Source organism: Zalophus californianus, chromosome 8 (genome assembly GCF_009762305.2).
Source record: "Zalophus californianus isolate mZalCal1 chromosome 8, mZalCal1.pri.v2, whole genome shotgun sequence".
In the NCBI taxonomy this organism is placed as follows: Eukaryota; Metazoa; Chordata; class Mammalia; order Carnivora; family Otariidae; genus Zalophus; species Zalophus californianus.
In genome coordinates this window covers 47,550,543-47,571,633 of record NC_045602.1, presented here as the reverse complement: position 1 = coordinate 47,571,633, position 21,091 = coordinate 47,550,543, and the positions used below count along the sequence as shown (strand labels likewise).

The window sequence follows — 21,091 nt, the reverse complement described above, 5'->3', positions numbered from 1 at the left end:
AACATTTTCCTTTATTGATAAAAACTACACAAAAGCTAATTGATAATTTAAAAAGCAATGTTACACATTATCTTGTACTTAGAAATTTGTCAGCTTGGCAGTTTCATTCATTGACCACATGACCATTGTTCTTCATATGCCTGTGTCCAGATGAGAAGATTTCTGCTGGTCTTTCCAACTGGAGGTCTGTACAGATCCCATTCAGAATTCTTACACAGTGAAAACTCACGTGAGGACTGCCAGTAGGAAAAAAAAGTCAAAACTCTTCATACTGTGTACATCGTGTGTCTTGAAGGACCATTCACCCAGATTTTACTGGATTTTCATTCCAATAGTTTTGCCAAACTTTGTGGTCAGCTTTGTTTCTCTGTGGTCTGTAGTAAAGCAAATTTTCTTTTGGTACACCATAAGCTTTAATGCCCATGTTTAGAATTGGAAACAGAATCACTGACCAGGAAAAAAAAAAAAGAAAAGAAAACAAACCAAATAGGAACAAACAGCATTTTAGAGGGAAAATTAAATAAAGCAATTGAAATCAAGTCTGCGAGAGTTACACACCTAACAAGGAAAACTGTCTTGTTTCCCCAACTCCCCACCCCACCACCCCAGGTCCCCCCCAACCCCCTGTGGTTCTCCAGCCCAGGAACCATGCAGTGTAGAAAAAGCAAATATACAAACAAACCTATATGTAGCTAGGGTGAAATCTATTTTTATAAGAACTCGACACTTTCACTATTTACATCCAGGACCATTTTTGTTTTATGTTTTGAAGCAAAGAAAGTTCTATAGTTCTCCTGGTTTATGCGGCAGGTGCATCCGCTGCCCTCTCTCAGCAGTTTCGTTTTTCCTTTCCTCTACGTCCTAAGTGTTTTAGCAGGAACGACCAGCCAGCTTGCTTGCACAACTGTGGACACCCATTCTCCTTTAAGATGAAGCCCTCCCTCCCCACCCCGTCGAGGTTCCCCACGAGGAGTTGGCTTTCCCATTAGTTTGTTATTCTCTCCAGATAAATGGCCGGCGCCGCCGACCTGGCGATGGTGGCGATGAAGCTGTGGTCACGCCCGAGCTCCAGGCTGGGGGTTTCGTCCTGCTCCGGAGACACTGCCTCATAGCCCTTGTGGACGCGGAGTGGCTGGTGAGCCTGGCAGTAGCCAATCACAGGCGGCTCGTAGCTGTAATAGGGCAAGGACTTCACGTGGTGCGGGATCTGGTGTGAGAAAGAGAAAGACTGATCACGAAAATGCGGCGCTGGAAGGGTAACAAAAGGACACTCCTAGGATTGTACTTTGAACTCGTTCATGCTGTTTTAAGGCATCAACTGCTCTTAATAAACAAAACAAAATAAGGATTGCTAGTATTTAACTCGATATTGTTTTGTCCAGATAGATAAACCTTATATATGATTTTATGTACAAAGTGTGTGTTTATATACCTTGTATATGCATCTTATATATAGTTGTGTGTGTATATATATATACACACTTTATAAAAAAGTGTGTATATACTTTTTTTACATATACTTTTATATAAAGTGTGTGTGTATATATGTATATACACACATATATACACATATACACATACATTCATTCATACACACTTTGTATATAAAATCATAAAGATTTTTCTAGGCTCAGTCCAGTCATCTATCTATCTATTGCCATTGAGAGTTAAAAACAACCTAAATTCCCATCAACAGGGAATTTTAAAATGTATTAAGTAAATTCACACACTTGTAGACAGATAATACAAAGATTTGGGAGGGCCCATCTGTTATAGTATGGCAAGATAGGATATTAAGAGAAAATTAATGTGAAAAGAATATACAGTGTGATCTGTTTTGTGTAAATACAAATGTAAACATATGTAGAGTTTTTACTTTTAAAATATCTTTATATATAATTGAAATCTTTATTGTGGGCATGTTTTACTTAAAATTTAAAAAAAAATCACAATGTCCTATAGATTATTTCTAACAATTCTATAAATTCTGAACAAAAGAACTCTAGAATCATGAAAGTGGACACATCCTTGTGTTCATAATATATAATGCTATTGATTTCAAGCTAACAAGCCAGATATGTGTCTAATGTTAGAATAATATACCTAAATAATAATCTATAGAAATCCCTTTAATAGGAAAAGCTAAAAATATTTAAATTAGAGTTTTGGGGTTTTTTGGTTTTGGGTTTTTTTTTTTGTTTGTTTTTTTTTTGGTAGAGAGAGTGAGAGTGAGGGAGGAGGGGCAGAGGGAGAGAGAGAATCTTAAGCAGGCTCCAAGCCCAGCATGGAGCCCAACATGGGCTCGATTATGACCTGAGCCAAAATCAAGAGTCAAATGCTTAACCAACTGAGTCACCCAGGTGCCCCAAATTACAGTACTTTTGATGCTGTGCAGCTTTTTATTAAACGACAAATTTCCGATAAAGCAAAATGTGTCATAAGCTTAGAGAAAGGAAAATGAGGATTGCTTAATTCTTTATATCACGCTAGAGCATTTCTCATAACCCACTAGATCTGATCTGACACTCTTGTTCAACAGTCCACAGATGATAAAATTGCAAACACTTCACTCTCCTGTCAGGCAAGAATCGGAGCAATTTTAAACTTTTGTCTCTCTGCTCCAAAGCACTGCTGTACTTGGCTTTATGACACCAGGCTAGGGCTCTGCAGACCACATTGCCACTTGACCTGCTGCTCCCTGTTAGACTTGAACAGTGGGCCCACTGGAAGGAGATGGCAAGACTAGAGGAGATGGAGGGAACTGCTCTGTGGTGGGCTTCCTCTCTGATTCTTCCTGCTCCAGGGAGCTACCCCAACGAGGCCCCATCATACAGGCTGTGGCAGCGTCTTCCCACAGTAGCCGGCCATCCCCATCAGACAGGCTGTGGCAGTGCCTTCCCACAGTAGCCGGCCACTTCCCTCAACATGTCCCCTCCAAGTCTCCAGCACCAAAGAAATGTGAGGTGTGTCTCCACAAAGCTCCTCCTCCAAGCTTGTAATTTTCCAATTCCAGACCTCTCTGTTTAGTCCTTTAGTCCCACAGGGGGTAGGGGTGGCAGTTACTACCTGAAGTTGCTGTCTCTGTTACAATATGGCACTTTTAGCTTTTGCATGAACTTAGCTAATAACTCTGCATCATTTTTTTTTTTAAGATTTTATTTATTGAGAGAGAGAGAGAGTGTGCCGTGCATGTGCAAGAGGGGAAAAGGGGTAGAGTAAAGGGGCAGAGACAGAGGGAGAGGGAATCTCAAGCAGACTCCCCACTGAGCGGGTAGCCTACCTGGGGGCTCGATCCCAGGACCCTGAGATCATGCCCAGAGTGGACATTAAGAGTTGGATGCTCAACTGACTGAGCCACCCAGGTGCCCCAATAACTCTGTATTTAATTAGCAATTCACGTAACATGCTTTGTTAAAATAACTGATAGGTTGCCGGTCTCCTGACTAGACTATATAAGACTCTTTCTCTAGGTTAAACCGCAGAAATTATTGTTATAATTTTATAATTTCGTAGTGAAATTAACCCCCAAAGGTCTTATGGGTTAATTGTTCTGTAGGAAGTTAACCAATCTTATGTCTAACTTGGCCACCTTACTTTAAGAATCCATTCCTCCTATAAAACTGTATAAATCCCTCAAATGTTCTTCAAACTAGGTCTTATGTTTTCTTCCTGGTATCCCCATTAGTGTGTTAAGCAAAATTTTGACACAAATTCATTATCTGTTTACATGAGAATTGTGTTTTAAACACCTCTATGCTTATTAAGATAAAAGTCACCGCCTCACATTTTTAAAAATATAGATTAAAGCAATGTTTTTTTTGTGGAAGATCACAACTCATTAGTAGGTTATAAAATCAATTTAATGAATCCAGATAAACATTTTAAAAATGGAATTAACTAGAACAGAAAGTATTAGAGTGTATCATGAGCAAGGGTAAGTTGCTTCATAACAGTTTTGTTTCAAATTTGTGTGTGTTCATGAGTGTGTGTCTACCGAGTCACCCTGTGATTTTTTTTTAAAACTGGGAATCACAATAAAAGATGCTTCTAAAAATACTCAAAGCACATAGTCAGATTGCAGTTTATTTTAATGTGATCAGCAAAAGCTGGATAAATTCCCATCCTTCATTTACTATTCTCTTTTTTTTCTAACTCACATAATGCAGTTTTTCTCAGTGAGTGAGAAAATTAAGCAAATATATATTTCTTATTTTCTGGATGAGACACCTTGATTTCTAATGGAAGGCAAACACTATTTTCAGCAAGTGTTAAGAAATAGTAGAGGAAAGATCATTTCTCATCAAACAAGATGTTGATATAATCTGGAATATATAATTCTGCCCTCAAAAAATCTGAACAAAAATACATGGTAGGTCAAATCAGTGATTGATATAGAGATGTTTTAGACATTGCACATTAACTTCTGTGCTGGCAGTGAGAACAAGGAACAAATTATAGGGCAATATGGTTGGATTACTAGATAATAAAGTTAGATCTCTGAATTTTTTTTTTCTTTTTTTCTCACTCATATAGACTTCTCCCTATAAATCAGTTCAGGTCCAGACATGAAATGTTTGTCAGCAAGTTCTATTTTAGGTCACCTCATAGGATTTTGCCGTGTGTCAGATAGGTAGAGATATCTGTGATTAGTGTCAAGGGTCACCAAAACTCTGAAAAAGCATAGAAATGAAGCCACTTTGTTGTGACATTTCAGCAGAAATAATTTTATGAAGACCTTAGGAGTTACATAGTCCATTCTTGCTTTTATATTGTTAATAGGTGGAATAATTCAACTCTAAACCATTAAAAAAACAAATCAAATTATTTCCAATGGCAGTAACATTCATTGGGCATAGAATCTTTGTTGCACACTTTCATTTGAAGGAAGGACTCGTCTCCAAATTAGCCAAATTGCCTAAAACACATCAAAATAAAGATTATGCATGGATTCTGGTTTTGTCTGCTCCTCTGGTCACTGCAATAAGAAGATGGTTGAACTACAAACACAGATGACCCATAAATGCAAAGTGAGACAGGGTCCCACAGACCCTACTAAAACCAAATTAATCTACAGATGGAAACCATTAGCTTTTATGTGAACATTGTTGAATTTTCAGTGTGAAGTCCCAAAAGTTGAACTGAAGTGGGAAAGAAGAATTTTTATCTAAGAAACTATGGCATTTATCTTCAAATAAAGTTGATTCAAACGTCAAGGGACCTGTTATTAACAGCAGCACATCCAGTTTATATATTCCATCATCTGTGAACTCAGAAAATTTGTTTTGCTATGACAGTTGGACCAGTTTATTTTTTGCTTCAATGAACAAGGGCTCCTGCCATTTTCTCTATTGTATTTGAGACAGGCCTAGAACCTCCAGCAGGATAAAAAAACATTATAAAGCGCCCTCCTGCACAACAGCCCAATAGCACAAATTCAAAAGCCATGTGAATTGGCAAGCTCTAAAAGGATATCTGAGATGTTTGCTCATTTACTCTTAAAGTCTATTCTGCGGGGCACTATGTAATCAACTGATTTTGTGGTTTCTGAGGAGCTGAGAGACTGAGGTCTTGTACTTCATAGTAATAATGTACAGTACATTAACCACCTGGGTCCCTGTGTGTATCACTGTTTCCTTTCCAGCAGTCAAAACAAAGTATCCTTAAGTTCCCCTTAATGTGTATTTGATATTTTTGTAAATGTGTTCTTAGAGCTTTTCCAAATGGTCCCTGTGTTCTGTCAGCTCTCTGACGGACCTCATTCTGGGGCACAGCACAACAACACTACTTAAAGATGGCCTCATTCGTATGCTTGACTGCTCATTGATTGCTTTGGAAGCTGCACTTTATTTACAGATAATAGGTGTGGTACATGGAATGAAGGAGTCTCATCGGGGAAATATACTACACTGAAATTCTGTCATTTGCTTCTCTCAAGAATATGAACACTTGAACTCAAATTGAATTTAAACTTTTATAGGGGCACATAAACTTCCATAGAGGCATTTTTCATAACTAAATCTGAGGTAGGTTACAAAAGGAAAAAAATCATTATTATCACTAATTATAAGTCACTTTAATCCCACTGAGTTTCCAGCAAATCCTCTGAAAGTGGGGATAATAATGACATCTCATTTACCTCTATAAATCTCAGATAACTCTGAAAGTACTCCCTGTTTTTCAAGAAAGAAGGAATACCCTAAAAAGACATATCCCACTCTAGTTTTACTCAACACTGACAGTGTCTTTCCTGGAAATGTTCCCTGTCTTTTGTCTTAGAGTTTCCATTTGAGAGATGCAAGGACACAAAGGGTCACAGAGTGGCTCATTAACCGAGGCTCTCAGTGCTAATTTGTGCACTCAGAAGCTTAGACACCTCAGCGGATGTTCTGGTTTTCTGGCAATGTTCTTTACCCTTTGCCTAGAATATGGTTTTCTTCCAATGTGCTGGGGAGAGTATAAAAGGACATACTCCTCTCAATTACAGTGGCTCACAGAGTGAATGATTCAAAGAGGGAAGTGAAGGAAAGAGAATGTTTAAATCTTGGGAGGAAGGGCAAAAGTATAGTGGGATAGGCAGAGCTTCAAAAGTCTATAAATTGATTCAGATCCCATAATTTTATATCCATAATAATTATATTTAAAATGAGAAATGAATGTGTCTGTGTAGTTAATGTGAGAGTAATGTGAAACGGACTCTTGATATATGTGATCATGAAAGTCTTTTGAAGTTCAGTTTTGTTATAAGCATGAAATTCCAATATCGTTACCCTCTTTTCTCAAAGGTATTAGCACTAGTTATAAGTAGTTTAATAGCCTGATCATTTTAAAATTACCATGCACTATCGTTAGTCTTATTTATTAACTTTTCATGAACATTGTTCACATTTCAGTATGAGTTCTTTCAATTGAAGTCATAAAAAGTTGATTTTCAATTTCCTAAATGACATTTGGTCTCTAATTTTCGGAATTAAAGGGTAGTGCCCGACTACTCAGACCATTTAAAAAGTACCATCCTACAAATCCAGATGAGGAATTCAATATAGTTCAATTGCTTAATGGAGATGGACACTTGGTTTATTGGAAATAAAATAGATTAAAAATGAAGGGCAATAGCTAAATGAGTATATAACTTAGCCTTTATTCTACTCGCTATATTAGTCTGTGACAAGAATTGACAGGGACCAAGAAAATGTAAACAAATTTGGCTAGAGTTTTTTTCAGGAATTTTGATCAAAGCTGACAGAACCTCATCCCATTTAAGTTGGTTGGGTAAAAGGGAGACTTAATTGACTCATGACACAAGAAAGGATCTAGCAGCTAAGCAGAAGAGCAAGGGTACCACTGGGTCTCAAGAACAACTGACACCAAGAACACAGATATCACCAGGAACCTCTCAGTCAATCCTGCCGGATGATCTCTACACGTTATCTTCACATCCTGATTGCCAAATGGCTTCCTTCATCTGATTGAACATGTGGCAGCAACAGCTCTAGAAGTCTGCACGTATCCAGCGATAGCAGATTGCACAAATGATCATAGTTCTTCCAGCTCCTCTCATCAAAATGTAGTATCTATTTCTCCTTGCCTTAAACACTGTCTGGTCTTGTGATTTTCTTTGCCCAGTAGAACACAGCAGCAGTAATGCTGCTTGCGTCCCAAGGTTCCTATGATCCTGGCCAGGTTAGCCACCACCATGTGAACAAGCCCAGGCCAGACCACTGGAGAATGGAAGGCCCTGTGGAGCCACAGAGTCATCTTAGACTAGCCAGTGTCCCTTGAGGTCCACAGAAGTTCATCACAGGCACATAAGCCCAGGAGCAAAAACCCCCAGCTGGCCCAGAGGAGCAGAATTGCTCAGCCACTTCCCCTCATTCCGGAAAAGCATCCGAGAAATTGTACTGAGCTGTGACGTTGACTGTTCCTACAAACCTGATTTCATCCCTCACTTCTCGATTGAGAGACTTAAAATAACAATCGCCCTTTCATAAATTTTGCCTCTTTAGGTTTTGAATATCTGAAGGTACTTATAACATAAAAAGGAGACACAAGAAAAGTAATGAGTCTGAAGCAATTCATCAAATTACATTATTTAATCCTCTTCTGCAATGAGACATGCTCGTTCATTGTTTTTATTTTATTTTTTTTTTCAAAGATTTTATTTGCTTTTTTAAAAGATTTTATTTATTTATTTGAGAGAGAGCACGAGGACAAGTGGGGTGAGGGGCAGAGGGAGAAGCAGACTCCCCACTGAGCAGGGAGCCCCATGTAGGGCTCAATCCCAGGACCCTGGGATCATGACCTAAGCAGATGCTTAACTGACTGAGCCACCCTGGCGCCCCATTTATTCACTTGAAAGAGAGAGAGAATGAGAGAGAGAGAGAGAGCCTTCAGAAGCCCATGAGCAGAGAGAGAGGCAGAGGGGAAGGGATAGGGAAAGGAAGAGAATCCCAGGCAGACTCTGTGCTGACCCCAGGCTGGATCCCACAATCCTGAGATCCTGACCTGAGCCAAAGCCAAGAGTCAGAAGCTCAACTGACTGAGCCACCCGGCACCCCTCTTATTGTTTTTAAATGCAGGCTTGCTTCGTAATTAGAAAATACCAATTATCTAAGTATTAGTTTCTATTCATCAAAAAGTAAAACTGTCAACATCACCTGACATTACTTATAAAACATTTGCTAAAAAGCTTATTTTAAAGCACAATTTTGAAAAATATCTTGAACTCAAAGTCAAGATGGAAATTTGAGCCTTGATTGCTATCTTTCCAAGTTAGCACTCAAATGGACAAAGTTTTTTATTTAACAGATGTTTGTTCATTTGTTTTTCCATCATGAAATCAAAAACTCCTAGAAATTCCTATAACATAGACGAGAGAGGAGAATGAATTAAAATAAAAATTTACTGGGGCGCCTGGGTGGCTCAGTCGTTAAGCGTCTGCCTTCGGCTCAGGTCATGGTCCCAGGGTCCTGGGATCGAGCCCCGCATCGGGCTCCCTGCTCAGAGGGAAGCCTGCTTCTCCCTCTCCCACTCCCCCTGCTTGTGTTCCCTCTCTCGCTGTCTCTCTGTCAAATAAATAAATAAAATCTTAAAAAAAAAAATTTACTAGCATATAGTTCAATGCAACTGGAGGAAAAGCTGGTTTAGACTGGGGGAAAGGTCCTTTGCAGAACTATGATATACTCACCAGCTTTGAGTGTCCAGGATTGGTGAGGTAGGAAGAAAAGGCAAGGTTCTGGGCAATCCCTGGTCGTAAGTAAAAGCTGGAGAACATCAGAGGTTGAAAAGGGGGATAATGAGCCTTACTTTCAGGATCCCATACTGTGGAACACTAAGTAAATAAGGGGATGCCTGTACCAAAAATCTCACCTTCTATTTAAGGAAATGGTGAGTTCTTCAACTGACAAAAGTAAAACAGAACTTCTCTGTCTGCTATTTTATTTCTTGTTGTTCAGCTGCCTTCACCAGCAGCCACTCTCTCTCCCACCACCCCCACCTTCAACTGGTACACTAATTAAACAAAGCCTATCTCCTTTAAAAGGAGGCCCATGCAATCTCTGACATCCTAACACTATATACACACAAAGACTTTTCTCCCTAAGTAGTAACTATAATAGAGAACAATCTCCAGAAGTAAGATTCAAGAATTCAAGAGGAGATGATAAATGGAAGTGACGAGTGAAAAAGTCAAGATTTCCTAAAAATGAATGAAACTAGAAACAGTTGAAAATGCATTCTCATTGAACTTCATCATCTTGACGACATTGCTTGGTTGCATAATAGATATTCACGTTATTTGTTTAATGAAAGAACAATAACAGTCTTATCTTTCTCACATTTTGTTTTGAAGATCAAATAAGTAATACATGTGACAAAATCTAAAATAATCTGTCACACTCATTACATTTATTGATCTTTGTTTTTGAAAATCTCTAAAGAGAAACAAGAAGATAATGGTACAAATTGCTAACTGTCCTACTTCCATTTTGTTTATGGGCTGAAGTGTGTACCAAGTTGCTCTGGCGCAAAATACACGAAACTAAACACACTGTATTTGGCTTTTTATCTTGACGGGACTCTTCAGACCATTTTAAACTTAAGTTCTGACAAAAGTTGTACACGAGCATTTCCTTTATTGTTCTGTTCGTATTTAAAGACAGGAATGTGTACTATTTGTGCACTCATGGTTGTCCAAATTTTAACTTTTAAGTCAGTCATGGGATAACGGAACAGAACATCCACTTACATCTTTATTGCTCTCCTACCAGGCTGCCTTGTCTGTAAGGTGTCCAGAGAGTTGATTAAGTTAATGAATGAGGTACTAGCTGTTCTTTGAAGTTAGCTTTGACTCCATTAACTGGAAAGCTTATTACATTACCAGCACTCTCAGTGTTCAGTGAGGTTTTGGGCTAATGAGCTGGATTAATTAGCTAGTATTAACTTCTAAAGGCTTTCCTTCTGTTGCTCTGGCCTCTGAATTCAAAAGAGTAAGGACTCCCTAATAGTGCAGGACAAGCAAACATCTTATTGAAGTGAAATCTACATCAATACTTCGATAAAAAATAGAGACAACAAAATTTTAAAACCCACATCTTTCCCCTCTGGGAAAAAACAAAACAAAACTGCGCAAGTGTCAGTGATATACAATGATGCACAGAAGACAAGTCTTGCCTAAAACAGAAGAAGACAGTGATCACTACTTGAGCCCAAATCTACTGCTGGAAACTTAAAAACGAAACCAAACAAAAGAAAACAAACAAAAACAAAACTTATCAGAAAATGTAACAAACAGATTCAATGTAAGATTTACTTTGCAATCCCTCCTCAGAAATTTGGAAAGGGAAATAAACCAAAAGCCAACACCAGGGAAGGTGCAAGCAAGCAAGCATTAGAGACGTTTTCCTTCTAGGTTCAGTTTCAGCTTCTCCACAATGTTCAGAGTAGCTTATTTCTAGTTTCCGTATGAGTTTTTGTAGTATTCTGTACAGTTTTGTGTTAAATTCTTAATTGTGTCCTTAACTTGTTTTATGCAAGAGCATGTATCCTGTCTAATCCAAATGTGACTGATTTGTTCAGCTTTTGAAGATATACTACCTTTGTGATCTTCCCCAGACATGCAATTTGATAGTGTGGCGGGTATTCAGTAAAAGCTAGAAATGTTTTAAAAATGTAAAAATAAAATGAAATGAAAATCTTGTATAAGGAAGGAGACTGACTTTCTTGCATTTGTGCATCTTTTCATCCCACGGTAAAAGTTTAAAACCAAATGACAATTACAGAAGGAAGAAAACCCCAGAAGGACATACACCTTGATTGGATGAGTAACCCGATTCTAATAGAGTTTAAATAGAACTTCTTGGGGGACTGACTGATCCTAATGAAAAGAGGCATGGTAATGTATATTTAATTACAAAAATAGGAGAAGCCCATTTGGAAAATGCAATTAAAGTTGTTACTCTGATTGAATATATTTTAGAACAGCATGGCAGAGTGATGCATAAATAATATCGGTCTCATATTTTTAATAAAATGTGTTAGGCTCTAGGTTACTGCCTGGATCTCTGCCATGGAGTATATACTATTAAGGAGTAATTATATAAAGTGAATTTGCCATAATAGTATACTTATTTATGTATCCATTCATTCACACAGCAAATATTTATCACTAAGATTGGCTAACTTTTTCTGGAAAGGGCCAGTAGTAAATATTTTAGGCTTGCAACCCATACAATCTCTGTCACAACTAGGAAACAACTCTACTGTTGTAGCAGGAGAGTAGCCTTAGACAAAACGTAAACAAGTGAGTGTGGCTCTGTTTCAGTAACAATTGATTTATGAACACAGCAATTTGAATTTCATGTAATTTTCAGGTGCCAGAAAACATCTTCTTTTGATTTTTTTTTCAACCATTAAAAAAATAAAAACTATTCAGCGTGGGGCTAACTTACTAAGCTAGGCATTGTGGTAGGTGCCGGGGGTAGGAAGAAGAATAAAATAAAGGTGCTACTGAAAGAACCTCTTCAGAACTGATAGAAGAAGATCCACCTGATTCTAATGCCCTTCGTTTGAAACTGCATCATCCAAATCAGTGAAGAGAGGGAGAAAAGCACTCCCCTCCAGTGGGCACAGCGGGTTTTCTTGTGAAGATCCAGGTCTTCCACTCTGGAATAAAGCTCTCTGTGGATCCCAGACAAAGAGCTGGACCCACACAACCTTGGTACTTAGAAGTCCGACTTGAACCTCCAGGTGGGAGTTCTGAAGTCACCATTTAGATCATTTAGATCAAACATGCTCAGGCAGAATAAACGCCCAGTGACCTTTCAGCGAAGATCTTAAGCAACCCTCAAGCCCATGAACCTGCCCCTGGGTATATGACAGCTTATAAGGCGGGGCCTGAGGGAATTTGCGTGCTTTTGACAAAGAGGGTAAGTTCACGGGTCATAGAACCATAAACAGGTTTTGTTTTGTGGAGAAGGTTAAAAAGACTTCTATTTCTCAATCTCAACAAGCCTTTTCCCATCTCTGGGCCTTGTACTCGCCCTTCATTTTGTCTGGGATATTCTTCTTCCAACTCTTTTCGTAGGATTATGCTGATCTTTTGAGTCCCTGCTTGAATGTCACGTTTCTAGAAGGACCTTCCCTCACCACCTTGTCTTAAAATGCCACTCTGTCCCTACTCACACATAGAAGCCAGCCCCTGACTCAGTTCCCTGTTTATTTTCTTCACAGCATTTATCAAAATGTTAAATATCTGTGACCGTGTATATCTCTGCTCTTTTACTGACTGTTTCCTCCCAGTGTAAGCTCCATGCTGTCACAGAATGCTTCTGGTTGGTTTGGTACTACTGCCTGGCTAGAATATTTCAATAAATGTGTGCTCAAAGAATTATGAATTTATTAGAGAGATTTGTTAGGGAATTTGGTTTTATTTGGAAGAAATTTGCCTCCAAAACTGTGAACTTCCTTTCCTTTGTCTTTTTCCACTGTCCTTTACCTATTCTCTGCTTTGCATTTAAACAGGGACCTTGGATGACACACAAATACTTTCTATCTACACATCTCTGCATACCTGGCCCTGTGTTGAGAGCTAAAGGTATTAGGATGATGAAAGTGTCCATGACCTTAAGGAACCCATAACCTAATGTGGAAGACAAAAGAGAGCAGAATTTTACAATGTGACCTCATTTATGGTCCAAAGCAATAGTAGAGGCATACGAAAAATGACAAGGGAGGAAAGAAGAGGGAGTAAGATGCTTATCAGGTGGTTGCTGATCCAAAGAATGGATGCTTATGAAGTCACCAGTAGACAGCCCGGTGCCGCGTGTGGCTTCTATATACGGTCAGCATATCTGCTACTATTACTATGGCACGTGGTTTCCTGTGTGCCACGGGGAGCCCACTGCCCAGGCTAGCCTGTTTTAAATCTTAACAGTCTACCCGACTTACCCACAACTTGCCCTCGTAGGGAATGGATTCCACATCCTCAGTCTCTTCTGCCACTATTTCTACCTCTCAGCCCAACACCACCTTAGTCTCTTACAGCTGAAGCATCCCTAAATTGTGATGAGCAGCTGAGACTGACCATAGCTTTGGGGCAGGACATGGAGACAAAGCAATCAACCCTTGCCACTCTTAATAAAAGCCGAGAAATGGAGATCCTCACCTTCCTTTCCACGTGCCATTTGGGATTTCATCAACCATACAAACTGCCCTTAAAACAGTGGTTCTCAGGGCTGGCTGCAGCTTTGACACCTCTGTGGTGACTGTAAAAATGCTTAAGTTTGGTCCTTATCCCAGATCAATTAAATCAGAATTTCTGGGGTATGGCTCGGGCCACCCTATTTTTAAAAAGCACCCACTCAAATGTGGAACCAAGGTTGAAAACACTACTTCTTGTTAAATTTAGATTGCTTTCCTTTAAAGATGTAGGCCCAGCAAGGAGTACACAGTATGATTTACCTAATTCCCCACACCTGCCTGGAGATTTCCACAGCAGATTACTTCCCAATCTGAAGTCACCAAACATGGCATACATATGTGTGCTTTTTACTCTCCAATTAAATTTTCTTTTTCTTAAGTTCAATTCATTACTGCTAATTATTCTGTCTCACCCATTGAGTTTCTTCACTTGGCCCTATTCATATTCTTGTAGGTGATTATTCTGCGGGGCTTTTAGTTATTATCAATTTGGTTATGTATATATCCTACTTGTTTGTCTAAAGTTAGGTGTAATTCAGTTGGGTAAGTGTAACAACTACCATTATACACGTGTTTTTTAAATAGCTACGTGTAGGTGAATTTACCTTGCCTTGATGGCAAAGTGCCCATCAATGTTCAGTCAGCTGGAGAATTCCTTTGGCTAAACATTTTCACAATCTATTTCTTTTATTTTTTTTTTAAGTAATTTAATTTACTGGGATGGTAGTAATAGCCCATTCCACTTTGCACTATGGGGAAGAAAGGATATTTTTATCTACTTAAAAGCTAATGAAGACTCCCACTGTTGAAAAATATTCAAACCCCCCAATTATTTCCATCACGCCATAAATTTAAAAGAAAAGAAAAAGAATTAAAACCCAAAAGTGGTAGCAAGTAAGCAATAATGACTAGGAGAAACTTAGGGAAGGATCATTAAATTCATCTTTGCTTTAAAGCAACCTGATACTCATATGCAGAGGTGCCTATAGAAGGGTGTCTTCTGCCACTAGAAATAATGAGTTGACATATAACTGATGAAATTCACCATCCATGGTAGTAAATCATAGAAGGAAATGATCTATCTGTATGTGTGAGGCCACAGAGAATATAGCTTGAAGGAGCTGTTCTCCAACTCTCCACCCACCACCCCAACTCCAGCTGCTGCCCACCCAAAGATCACAGGACCTATTTATCTGCCTGCTAGTATCATGCTTCCCCATGAATCACCATAGTCATATGCTTATAGTTCTCCAGCGTTACAGGGTATTAATTTTGCAGACTACCTCCATGGGTCCCTTTTGCAGAATGAAGTTGTAGCTGAATTTTTCGACATACTCCAGAGGAGTTGGGTAAATCCATTATGTTGCACTTCTTTGTTTTCCTTGGCCAACCCCAAAGTGGTATCTATTTCCCCTCTATACCATTCCTATAATTCACTTTTCTTCCCTGCCCAAATTTCTTTTCTCTTTTTCCTACCAAACCATTTCAATGAATGCAGGTAAACCATAGCCTTTTATCAAGAAGGCTCACACTCACAGCTCAAGGAATAACTCATTTTTATAGTGCCACTGAATTGTGGTTTTCTGGTTTATTATTCAATAATAGCACACATTTATTATAAATAATTTTATTTATACATTAATATTATAAGTTATTAAAAATAAATGATTATTTCATCACAAACTTAGACCCTCAGGGAAGTCCTACATTCTCAGAACCAAGTTTAGCATTGAGAGTTTGATAGAAAAAGAGCTCACAATATTCTTAGACAGATTTAACTTTATGTGGATTCTATATGGCAACCCAAAGCACCATTTTCCAGGATAGCAAATAATTTCTATTTATCTAAGGGAAAACATGGAAAGGCCCCATTATCTTTTTAGCTAAACATGTAATAAAACTTCATTGATTCAGTCTAAGAGATGATCACTCAGGGAGAATTATAAGTCATATAGCATTTTAGAAAGTTGTAGTTTACTTCATTGGGTTTAAACTAAGGTCAACAAGCTACTAGTGTGTGTAGATAATACACTTTTCCACTTCTAGCTCCTTGATGGGTAGGGCATTTATGTCATACGGACTGGTGGTAGACAGACAACTTGTACAAGTGGGCACTGGGAAGATGGGGGAGAATGAAAGAGATTATGGAACAATGTCCCCAACCTGATCAGCAGGTTGATGAGAAGGTCCATGAAGGATTTTGTGACACACGGAGTACTAAAGGTGGCATACACTTGTAAAAGATCCCTTTCTCTATGGAAGAACAGCACTCTTGCATCTCTTGTCTCATCAGTGTTCTCATAGTGGGGTCCTGTGATTGAAGCCCTAACCCCCAGTGTAGCTGCATTTGGAGATGGGGCCTCTAAGGCCGTAATTAAGATTAAATGGGGTTATAAAGGTGAGATCTTGACTCCACAGGATTAGTGTCTTTATAAGAAGAGACCAGAGAGTTTGTTCTTTCCATGTGCATATAAAGGTCATGTGAGCGCACTGTATTCTATTGGCCAAGAAAAGGGATCTCAGAATGAAACCCACCTCACCAGCACTTTGATATTAGACTTCCCAGCCTCTAGAACTGTTTTAAACAAATCATCCAGCCTATGACGTTTTGTTATGGCAGCCTGAGCTGACTAATACAGAGACCATCACCATGAAGTGGTGAGGCTTTGCATAAAGATGGGTGGATGTTGTCACAGTGATGGAAGGAATATGGCTAAAGCTGATGAACCATTTTGTGAGAAAGCATTGTGACTTCTTCTGCATACCTCCAGAAATGATTTCTTGAGAGAGATGAGTGAAATCCTACAATATAATATCAGAGTATATGGGCTTCAGTGGTATTTATCTGATTTATCGATGCTGAATCACAAAGATGAATATATAGGCTGTCACAAGATGCTGAGATTTCCCCCCTGGGAAAATATCTCTTAGTTTAGGGCAGAGGTAACAGGAGCATGATGATTTACATTCTTCTTTTTGAACATCTTCCCCATCCTCCAGTATATGATGTTTATCTTTATCCTATTTAAATTAGGCTGGATCTGAGAGGTGGTTAGGCATGAGGGGATTCTTTCCTTCCTTGTACCTTATTTTTAATGCTCACTTGGAATTCAAGCTTGAGGCATTTATATTCTTCTAGGCTGTCATTCTCATAGTGTCCAGCTGGGGACCAGGACACCCACACATTTTCCTAAGATCCTACAAGCTGTGGTGCTCCTTGTCTTCTTACATAAGTAGTCTAACTCATGCCTACTGAAAAGGGATCAAGGTAACTCTAAAGTACTGCATATCTTAAGCCTGCATTTTGGTTATTCTCCTCTTATCCCCACACTTTCCCCCTTCCAGCCTTGCCTTGTGCCTAAGGAGGCTCATCCTATGACCCAAAGTGCCTTGTTACCTGGTTTTGATTAGTCTCGGTGAGGAGAAGCATCCAATGGTAGTAGGAAAAGGGAGGTCAGAGCATTTATTCTTTGCCACTCATTCTGGCCATGCTACTGTTCTGGAGTAGCTGGTTTCTTCTACAGCAGCCGTTCATAAGCTAGAGTGATCTCACTTCCCCAGATTTGGCAAAATCTGGAGGTATTTCTATTGTCAAGGTTAAGGTTGTCAAGACAAGAAGTTGTCAAAACTGAGGTATTACTGGCAGCTGGTGAGTAGAAGCCAGGCTGCTACTAAACATCTTACGATGCACAAGATAAAAACATACCTGCCAACAACAATAACAACAAAGAATTACCTGATCTAAATGTCAAAGTGCCACTGTCAAGCTACCTTTTTACTATAGTCCCAGATCCTTTTAGGTGGACCCTCAAGATGACACAGCTTTCACTTGGATCCGATAACAAAGTATCTTCCCTTTGCCCCATCTGGCCAACCAGCGGGAATGGGTAGCAGCTTCCTGCTGTTTCTATTAGAATTTTTCTCCATGCTCTGTTGATCTCCCTTTAACACTGCTCTACTTTTTTCATAAAATTCTCTTCATTAAACTCTCTTTTTTAAAGTTTATTTATTTATTCTCTATGCCCAATATGCGGCTAGAACTCAGGACCCTGAGATCAAGGGTTGCATGCTCTTCCGACTAAGCCAGGCAGGTGCCCTTTGCCCTTAAACTCTCTTTGGTTAAAACTTGAGTGCGCAGTGTTTCTTTGTGGCGTGGAGTTTTAGGCTTACATGCATGAGCATTTAACATCATGTTTTATTTTTCTTAAATTCGAGGTGGAATGGCAAATTTTCACCAGTACTAGTTGCAAACATTTATTGAGTGATGTCTCTGTGCAAGATTCCTGGTAAAATTATAGAACGTGGGTGAAATGACTTGCCCAAGGTCACATACCGAAAATGGCTCTTGAGCCTGGGTGCTTAATACTACCTCAAGGAGGCATTTTGTCTTCAGAAATAAACTGTTCTATAATATCTGCAACACAGAAAGCCATAGTTGGCTCTAGTGAATCATTTAGATGTGAATCACAAAGACATTTTCAGAGTGGCATCCAAGGCAACTCTTGATGGCATTCTATCCTTTCTCTTTCTTTTACTTCTCTGTCCTTACCTTCTTCTTGCCTCTTCTAGTTCCTCTCTTTTTCCTTTTGTTTCTCTTTCCCCTTTATTCTTGCATGCCTCTTTGCTTCCACTCTTTCCCCTCTTTGCCTTGCCTATTTTTGCAAAACTTCGGCCTGTCTATGGCACCTAAATGTTTAAATTGAACTAGGTTTAATTTTTAGTCATGATGGCATTCAAACCATCAGGAACAGAAAGAATGTATAAAATATTTAAAAAAGCCTATTGCCAGGATTTAATGAAATGTAAGCATAAAATCACTTAAACGTTAGTTTTCTAAGTGCCAGGGTCTTAAAACAATATAGTCAATTTCATAAAAAATTGTGATGTATACTCAGTTGAATCTTGAAGCCTATATTCAAGGAACACAGAAAAAGCAGGTTTTAATTTATATTCATACTATATAGAGATATGAAATTGTGTAAAAAGACAAAGTTTATTTATGTAAGCGCTTGGGTTTGGAAATATGAAATGGTGATATTTGAAAGTAATAGCTTCTCTGAAAATACCTTTCAAAAGTCGGCAAATTGATTCATTCTCTAAGGAATTATGACAGTAAGCATAAAAGTATAGCTGCCGCTTTGCGTGCAACAATACTAAGGATAGTAACCTATTCCACCCATTTTTCACTACAAATATGTACAGCACTTAATATCAAAAGCTGAGTTATCCTGACACTTTGATAAATGGATGCATTGGTGGATGAGTGAAATAAGATTTTGTCTTAGAGGAAATATTGGCTTTTCATTAGGTCAACTAAGAATTTATAGCATACAAAAGAAGTAGGAACTTATGGTTTCTTTAGAGAGGTTTAAATACTCTTTCTAAAGATATACAAGTTATCTTTTTCTAGGGAAAAATTATTTCCAATTTCTATGACTAATTGAGAACAATACACAACATATTTGTCCTAAACTTGTATATGGGAAGAGTGACGACTGAAAGTTTATGCTGGCCAATTCAAAATGTTCTGCTTTGTCCTCTTCTGGGCAAAATAAGTCTTCAAAAAAACAAACATTTCTATGGACAATTTTCTCTGTAAATATCCCCTCTCACAGGGCAAAAACAAAGGCATTCTCTTGGCATTTCAGAAATTTTACTGAAATCAGGATTATTCCTCCTGCCTAAAACCATTCAGGATAACTGAAGGATTGGGAAAGATTAAATTGCCTTGTTCATTCTTTATAAGGAGTGGAATGTGTTGGGGACACCTACCATATTGAAATTCACATGAAACTGACACACAGAAATGTCTTCTTTTGATGTGTACATCACTCTACTTAGTGTTATGAAGAGGTCTGAACAAAGATATCGAATGAAGCATCTTGTGACACTGCCTAAGAAATGATTCATATTTCTTTGAGGGCCTGCTCATCGTCACCAACTAGTTTCAGGAATATTGGGTCTATAAAATATGTATTTCATTTCATGGCCATAAAAAGAGGCAGGTGAAGATCGTTAACATCTCCATAGGACTAGAAGGATCATTTTGCTACCTTGGTTTCATAAAATGGCTGCTGCCACTTAAGGAAGTCCTCTTTTAATAATTTAAGATTTTATTTGTTTATTTGAGAGAGAGAAAGCACGCATGAGCAAGGGGAGGGGCAGAGAGAGAAGCAGACTCCCCGCTGAGCAGGGAGCTCAGGCAGGGCTTGATCCCAGGACCCTGAGATCAGGACTTGAGCTGAAGGTAGACACTTAACCAACTGAGCCACCCAGGCACCCCCGGAACTCCTCTTAATTTAGACTAAATCTTCTCTAAAAAACACAAAAGGAGAGGTCTCAAATGATTACACCATGTTCTTATTTCTAATCAGATGTGGGGCCAGAAAAATGTCCTGATAAGTAAAACGAAAGGATTAATTTGGAAGATATTTAAGGTCCCCTTTGCCTTATCCTGTGTATTCTGTGAATACAAAACAGTCTTTTCTGTTGGGAATAGTTGACAGTGATAATGTAACCGAAGCTGTAAGAGTAATTAGATGAATTTGGGATGTGAGATGTCCCTAAAAAGAAGTTCATTTGCAAGCAAAAAACACCATTATGGTTGTTACAGTGCTGCCTCCAAAGTCCTTTAGTGAGTGGCTCCCCCTGTGGTAGTCCACACTACTTAAGGGCTGGTTAGAAAGGCAAAATCTCAGCTCTCACCTCAGACCTACTGAATCTGAATCAGCATTTTAACAAGGCCTCTGGATGATTCATACGCATATTAGTTTGTGATGCACAGTTTTATAAGAGATCAATTGTTTCAGAGGTATCATCTACCAGAATGGCAATGGTGCAGCTCTGTATTTCCAACGTGCCCAGATCAAAAATGCATTAAAATAAAAAATAATAATACTCGTAGAACTCAGAGAAGTGGTCTTCCAGACCAGCGGTAGCAGCATGACCTTGTTAGAAATGTAAATCATCACACTCCACTGCGGACCTACGGAATCAAACCTCTGGGTTTAGGGCCCAGGCACCTATGTTTGAGCAGCCCTACAGGTGATTCTGATGCTAACTGGGACTCGTAGAGTAGGAAATGAAGAGTCGCCAGATTTAGAGAATGAGGGTGAAAGGCAATTGACTAGAGTTAGAAAATGAAAGTCCCCAAAAGGGGCTTGCAGGGAAAATGGACACATTTCCATAAATGGTGCTGTGTTTTAAAGGATTAGTAATGTATGTGGAATAATCATGCTTGTTATTTTTTCTCCAACTCCATAAATCACCCTTCACAATTCATATAAAATACCAGCTCCTTCAGGGAACCTATTTCTTTCAAAAAAGTAACTTTTTGCTGTTCTAAACTCCCATCCCCATTATCTATATTCACCATGTGGTGGTTGTCACTTCCCAG

The 21,091-nt window shown here is 38.8% G+C and overlaps 1 protein-coding gene across 3 annotated transcripts in view; it reads right to left on the bottom strand.

Moving 5' to 3' along the window:
• Positions 1-631: 631 nt before the first annotated feature.
• Positions 632-21,091, bottom strand: part of LRRTM4 (leucine rich repeat transmembrane neuronal 4) — a 733,146-nt gene continuing 712,686 nt past the window's right edge. For 2 of the 3 annotated variants that reach the window (XM_027623668.2, XM_027623667.1), the window contains exon 3: positions 632-1,207. In XM_027623668.2, coding sequence (XP_027479469.1) covers positions 986-1,207 — 222 coding nt within the window. In that variant the 3' untranslated portion in view covers positions 632-985. The remainder of the gene's footprint in view (positions 1,208-21,091) is intronic. The other variant, XM_027623669.1, reaches the window with a different exon arrangement.